This window comes from Ips typographus, linkage group LG11 (genome assembly GCF_016097725.1).
Source record: "Ips typographus isolate SLU linkage group LG11, UJ_Ityp_2.0, whole genome shotgun sequence".
NCBI classification, from domain to species: domain Eukaryota; kingdom Metazoa; phylum Arthropoda; class Insecta; order Coleoptera; family Curculionidae; genus Ips; species Ips typographus.
The window spans coordinates 45,715-52,389 of record NC_138432.1 but is presented as its reverse complement, the minus strand read 5'-3'; the positions used below and the strand labels follow the sequence as shown (position 1 = coordinate 52,389).

At 41.8% G+C, this 6,675-nt stretch overlaps 1 protein-coding gene across 1 annotated transcript; it reads right to left on the bottom strand.

The window, feature by feature from the left end:
* Positions 1-4,101: 4,101 nt before the first annotated feature.
* LOC145735470 (uncharacterized) lies at positions 4,102-5,368 on the bottom strand. Its single transcript, XM_081989384.1, has one exon. It carries the CDS (start codon positions 5,362-5,364, stop codon positions 4,138-4,140), a length of 1,227 nt encoding a protein of 408 aa, XP_081845510.1. The 5' UTR covers positions 5,365-5,368; the 3' UTR covers positions 4,102-4,137.
* Between the last annotated feature and the right edge of the window lie 1,307 nt (positions 5,369-6,675).

The following is a 6,675-nucleotide window of genomic DNA, read 5'->3' as shown; positions in this document are numbered from 1 at the left end:
AAGAACACATTCAATCAACAAATACTGGATTAAAAGAAATATTAAACTCCATTCTGGCAGTAGCTGAATCGATAAACAATTTAGCTGATGCCATCCGAGAGAGTAAAATATTGTACCGTCGTACTCCTTAATGACACACTTCTTGTACAACACTGTATATTGTTTACAAAACAATAAACTGACACTGACACTTAACCTCGTTATCTGACAACTTCGACTTCACTACTACCATCAACTCAACAACTAACTAACCAGGCCTGGTTCAGCTGCTTATATAGGCTTCCATGGTTTCTAGAAAGTTCCCAAATATTCATGAAATTGACTTTCTCTCTCACACTCATTAAGTTATAACATAAATCTCTCTCTATATAAGCAACGGAGCCAGGATTTTCTAGAACACAGACAAAAGAATGTAGAACGTAAACAAAGCAACGTAACATACAGGGGTAACAACAAATAACTAAAGAAATCCTAACTAATAATCAAAAGTTCGCTTTGCAACACTGCCCCCCTCCTAGAGTTGATCGTCCCGATCATCAACTTCACCAGCTTTGGGTGGTCGGTAAGGTGCAAGTCGATCCAGGTGAACTATTTTCATTTTCGCCCGATGTCCTCGCTGTATTCTGTAGACGACGTCGTTCAGACGCTTTATGACGTCGTAGGGTCCCTCCCATGACCTCTGTAGCTTCGGTGACTTTCCTTTCTTTCGAGCAGGATTGTATAACCAGACCTGATCGCCGGCTTGGACTCCGCTGCTGTTGGCCCTTTTGTCATATCTTGTCTTTAGTCGGTCGCTTGCAAATTTCAACTTCTGCCGGACTTCCTCATGGATCACGTGCAAGCGTTGCGCCAATTTTTCTGAATAGCTATCACAAGAGGCTGGGGGTTCTTCCGGTCGTCCAAAAAGAAGATCCATTGTCAATCGAAGCTCCCTTCCAAAGACAACACTAGCTGGTGTTTTGCCAGTGGAATCATGTACTGCCGATCGATAAGCCATCAGGAACAACGGAATGTGCTGATCCCAATCTGTCTGATTGTTATCGACGACTGTCCTTAGGTAGTTGTCTAGTGTCCGGTTGAAACGTTCCACTATTCCGTCTGACTGTGGGTGTAATGGAGTAGTTCTGGTTTTCTTAATTCCCAATCGGTCACACACTTCCGTGAATACTGCCGATTCGAAATTACGCCCTTGATCCGAATGCAGCTCCCTCGGTACTCCAAATCTGCAGAAGAAGTTGTCAACCAGAACTTCTGCTACAGTAGCGGCTTCCTGGTTTGGTATTGCGTACACTTCTGGCCATTTACTGAAGTAGTCCATTGCGACCAAGACATAGCGATTTCCGGAATTAGTTTTGGGAAAAGGTCCAGCTACATCAACGGCAATCCTCTCAAACGGAGCTCCGACATTATACTGCTTCATACATCCTCGGCTCCGAGTTTTGGGACCCTTGCTACTGAAACAGTCTGCGCAACGCCGACACCAATCTTCTACATCTGAGCGGCTTTGTAGCCAATAGAACCTTTCCCTAACTTCATTTAACGTTTTGTTGATGCCAAAGTGCCCTCCACCAATTCCATTATGGGCTTCTTTCAGTACGTCACTAACTCGGTTTCTTGGCAGAACTACCTGGGGTCGTTCTTCTTTCCCATCCGGACTTTCCCATTTTCTTTTTAGTAAATCTCCATCAATAATAAGGGACTCCCATAATGCCCAATATCCCTTTAATGTTGGAGACTTAGCGGAAATCTCCTCCCAATTTGGTCTTTCTCCACGCTCTTTCCAGTTAATTATCTGTCCTAAATCGGGGTCTTCTCGTTGATCGGCAGCCAAGTTTTCCCGATCCCATGCGATGTCATTTTTCAGAGCGATCCTTCGACAAGGCTTTCCAAATTCAGCTATCTCCAGGCGTTTACAGTGATTGCAACCTTCCACACAAGGTCTTCGTGACACTGCGTCCGCGTTTCCGTGCAAACGTCCCTTTCTGTGTTCAATCTGGAAGTCATATTCTTGAAGTCTTTGCAACCATCGAGCTATTTGTCCTTCTGGATTTTTGAATTGAAATAGCCATTTCAGAGAGGCATGGTCCGTCCTTAGTCTGAATCGTTGTCCGTACAGGTATTTGTGAAACTGCTCGACTGTTTTCACTACGGCTAACAGCTCCTTCCTGGTTACGCAATAATTTCTCTCTGGCTTTGATAGTGATTTGCTGAAATAGGCGATCACTCGTTCTTCACCATCTTGGATTTGAGATAAAACTCCGCCTAAACCAATATTACTAGCATCTGCGTCCACAATAAACTCTTCCCCAGATCGTGGAAAAGCCAAAACTGGTGGAGAACAAAGGGTTACTTTCAGTTCTTCCATGGCTTCCTGACATGTTGTAGTCCATTCGAAGGGCTGGTTATTCTCCGTCAATTTGTGTAGGGGTCTGGCTATATCAGCAAATCCACGAACAAACCTTCTGTAATAGGAACACAATCCCAGAAAACTTCTTAATTCGTGCTTGTCTTTCGGAACAGGCCAATTTTTTACAGCTTCAGTTTTCTTCGGGTCGGTTTTTACTCCTTTTGACGATATAACGTGTCCCAAATATTCGACTTCTTCTTGGAAAAAGCTGCAGTTCTTCGGATTTAATTTCAGGTTTGCCCCTCTGAACTTCTTGAAGATTTCTTCAACGTTTTGCAGGTGTTCTTCAAATGTTTTGCCCATAATAATGATGTCGTCTAAATAAACAAGACAGGTTTTCCAAGTCAATCCTCGTAGAACAGTTTCCATTAATCTTTCGAAGGTTGCCGGAGCATTGCAAAGTCCAAAAGGCATGACGTTAAAATGCCACAAGCCAGTTCCAGTTGAGAAGGCAGATTTCTCTTTGTCCCGTTGATCCATCTCCACTTGCCAGTATCCACTTTTTAGATCCAAGGTGGAAAACCACTTTGCGTTAGCCAGAGTGTCTATGGTGTCATCTATTCTGGGCAAGGGATAACTGTCTTTCTTAGTAACTTCATTTAGTCTTCTATAGTCCACGCAGAATCTTGTCGACCCATCTTTCTTAGTAACAAGTACCACAGGAGAACTCCAAGGGCTGGTGGATGGCTCAATGACGCTGCGAACCGCCATGTCCTGTATAAGATTTTCCACTTCTGCCTGCTTAGCCAATGGGAGTCGTCTGGGTCTCTGCTTAATGGGCAAATAATCCCCTGTTTCAATTTTATGCCTCACTAAATGAGTTCTTCCCAAATCCGTTTCATTTAAGGCGAACACGTCCTTGTAGTCGTGAAGCAAACGGCCAAAAGTCTGTTTTTCTTGATCAGTCAAAATTGAGCTCGTCTTTTTCATTAAGTGCACCAAACACTCAGGAAGGTCACTGTCGGGGTTTGGTTTTGTTTCGTGCGACTCCTTAGTCACCATAAGTACTGGTTCGGATTTGGCTATTATATCGCCTTTTTTTAATCTTTGACCACAATCTTTCAAATTGGCGACTTTTACGTATGCTTGGCCGTTTTTCTGCTGGACTAGGGTGCGGGCTACAAGAACTCCCTTCTTCACAGCATCATCTTCCTCTTCATAACTCGGTTCTATCAGCTGAAGTTTGCTCAATTCCGTTTTTTTATCCAAATTAACTTTAACGATGGTCTCTGATCTTGCAGGTAAGTTGACATCTTCTTGCAACGTGACTTTCCTCACACGCATATCTTGTTCGGGTGTCATCATAACAATCTCGTCTTGTCCAGTCTTGATCAGTCTATTCTCCAAATCCAGCTGGAACTTGTGTTGCTCCATAAGATCTAAGCCCATTAAGACGTCATCAGTTATGTTGGCCACAAAAACGGTATGGTTGAAGACATGCCGCGCAAGCTTCACTTCAGCTTCATGGATTCCCAGAAAAGGCATTGACTCACCAGCGGCAGTTTCCAATATAAACTTTGTACCAGTGTCGCTAGTCCTGCAGTGTTTCACCATGTCCGGCCTTACGATAGTATGGCAAAAACCGGTATCAACAACCATTTGGCAATCCCGGCCGCAAATCTTACCGGTCACTATTAAGCTGGTGTTTTCGTGCTGAAGACGGGCTACTTTGATTATGGTTGGTGGGGCTTGACAGTGTTGCGTAGCCAGCTTTTGCCCCGGAAAACTGGCTACTCTTCGTTTTCCTGGTTCTGCATTCTTCTAGGTTTGCGGCACTGCGATTGAATGTGCCCCTTTTCTCCACAGTTCCAGCATTCCAATGACCGAGTAAACGTGGTGGTTTGAGCGTTTCGGTTGTTCTGACTTCTTCTGTTTAACGCTCCCATTAGTTCTTTTCGAAATGTCTCCAGCTGACGATTCAAGTCTGACTGAGTGATTGTGTGATCTGAATTGGAAGATCGGTTTCTCGGTTCCGGTGTAAGGCTTCTGACTTGACGCACTCGAGTATGTCCGCGTGATACTTGCTTGACCGCCTCAAACTCCAAAGCGTAGGCAAGAGCATCATGCAATGTTTGGCATCTCGCTAATCGTATTGCTTGCTCTGTGTCACAATCTTTAAGACCTCGTACAAAAGCCCGTACTGCCATTCGCTCTCTAATGTCTTGAGAGACCGTTGGATAGGCCAGACAAACTAATCGAGCAATGTCAGCTTCATACTGTTGAAGTGTTTCCGTGCTTCTTTGGGTCCTACTAGACAACTGAGCTTCGTATACTTGTTCTAGGTGCTTATTTCCAAATCTCATCTCTAAATGTTGGATTAAGTCCTCGTAGTTTTTGTACTGGCTCTCGTCCAAAGTCTGCAAAACCTCCAGTGCTTCTTCTCGAAGTGACAAAACCAAGGCAGTGGCTTTGTCACTTGATGTCCAATTGTTGGCCTCTGCGGCAGCCTCAAACTGTTTTTTGTAAACCTGCCATGAGGTCTTACCGTCGAAAACTGGTGGCTTAATATTTGAGCAGACACTAGAACTGGCGACTACGGTTGGCTTTGAAGACTTTTCCTGTAGTTTGTCAAATTCCTCTCGCAAGGTCTGAACGGTCTCCTCCATACCGCTTATCCTCTCATTTACCTTTTCTTCCAAAATTTCCATCCTGTTGTCCATTTCTCCTTTTATTTCATTTATTACTCGGTCTAATTTTTCATCTTGTCGTTGAAACTGGTCTTTAATTTGGTCTTGGCTTGCTTTGAACTGCTCTTGACTTATTTGGCTTGCTTTTAACTCCTCGAACTGCTCTTGACTTATTTGGCTTGCTTTCATTTCTTCGAACTTTTGGTCTTGGCTCGCTTTCATTTCTTCGAACTTTTGGTCTTGGCTTGCTTTCATTGCTTGAATCATCTCCATAAGTTGTTTCATTCCTTCATCCATTTTGGCGCTTTGTTGTCGTGTACTCACAGGCATTCAACACACCTGCTTTTGTCGGTTTATTCTGTCTTCCTCTGGATCTCTTCTTTGATTCTCCAATCCCACTTCTGACACCAAATGTACCGTCGTACTCCTTAATGACACACTTCTTGTACAACACTGTATATTGTTTACAAAACAATAAACTGACACTGACACTTAACCTCGTTATCTGACAACTTCGACTTCACTACTACCATCAACTCAACAACTAACTAACCAGGCCTGGTTCAGCTGCTTATACAGGGTAATTCAAATTCGACCCTCACCATTGGGATCTCGGAAACTATAAGAGATACGAGAAAGTTTAAATTGGGGCATTCCAAAACTAAAAGTACCTTTTCATTGCCACTTTTTCTCAGCTATTCGATGATGGATTCAAATTTGCCACACGACGTTTCGTTTTTTGGCAGCCATCATCAACTTTCTTTTTTCTTATGGGCGCCATATTGGATTTTTAGCCCACCAAATAGTACGTTTTATTCTGATTTTAGTCATGTATAATAACTTATGATTTGCTTCATAAATAACAAAATAATTCAATAAAAACTATTTTTACTTTAGTTATTGGCTTTGAGTTAATGGGCCGTTTTAAAAAATGTCATTATTTGACAGTACTTGTCAAACACGATAATTCGGACGATCATTAGAGCTTTTAGAGATTTTATCTTTGTTACCTTTCAGTGAATGAGCCGTTTTATGAAGATTACTTGGTAGTACTTGTCACACGCAATTGGCCTGAACATACTTAGTCACAAAGGTGTACACGTGACTTAAACCGGTTGTGGACCTAGTCGTTCTTTTCGTGAATAAAAAATGGTTTAAGTCACTTGCTGTATAAATAACTATTAAATTACTCTGAATGACATTCGCCTATTTACAGATGTAAACAAACAAACATCAATGTTACATCTACGGGGCGCGGTGCAAATTTAATAGAACTGTAATTTTAGTTTTTTTTTTTAAATATAAGAAGTCGAAATTTAATAAAATACTGTATAAGACACGTGACTTAAACCGGTTTACTCACTCGAATAAATATGAATGAATAAAAAATGGTTTGTCACTTACTGTATAAATAACTATAAACTTGCACTTAACATTATAAAAAATTGAAACTTGGCAAAAAATTAAGTTCCTAAAATGATGATCTTTCTCTTGGAAACATAAATAAGCCTTTTAAGTTAGAGATAATGCTAACAAATCTGTTTTTCTGATTAACCTAAATAGTTCAGCAATGCTTGTATAATAATAACATTTTCTGCGGGGGTTTCTTTTCTAGATACATTTTTAACTATGATTGACGAT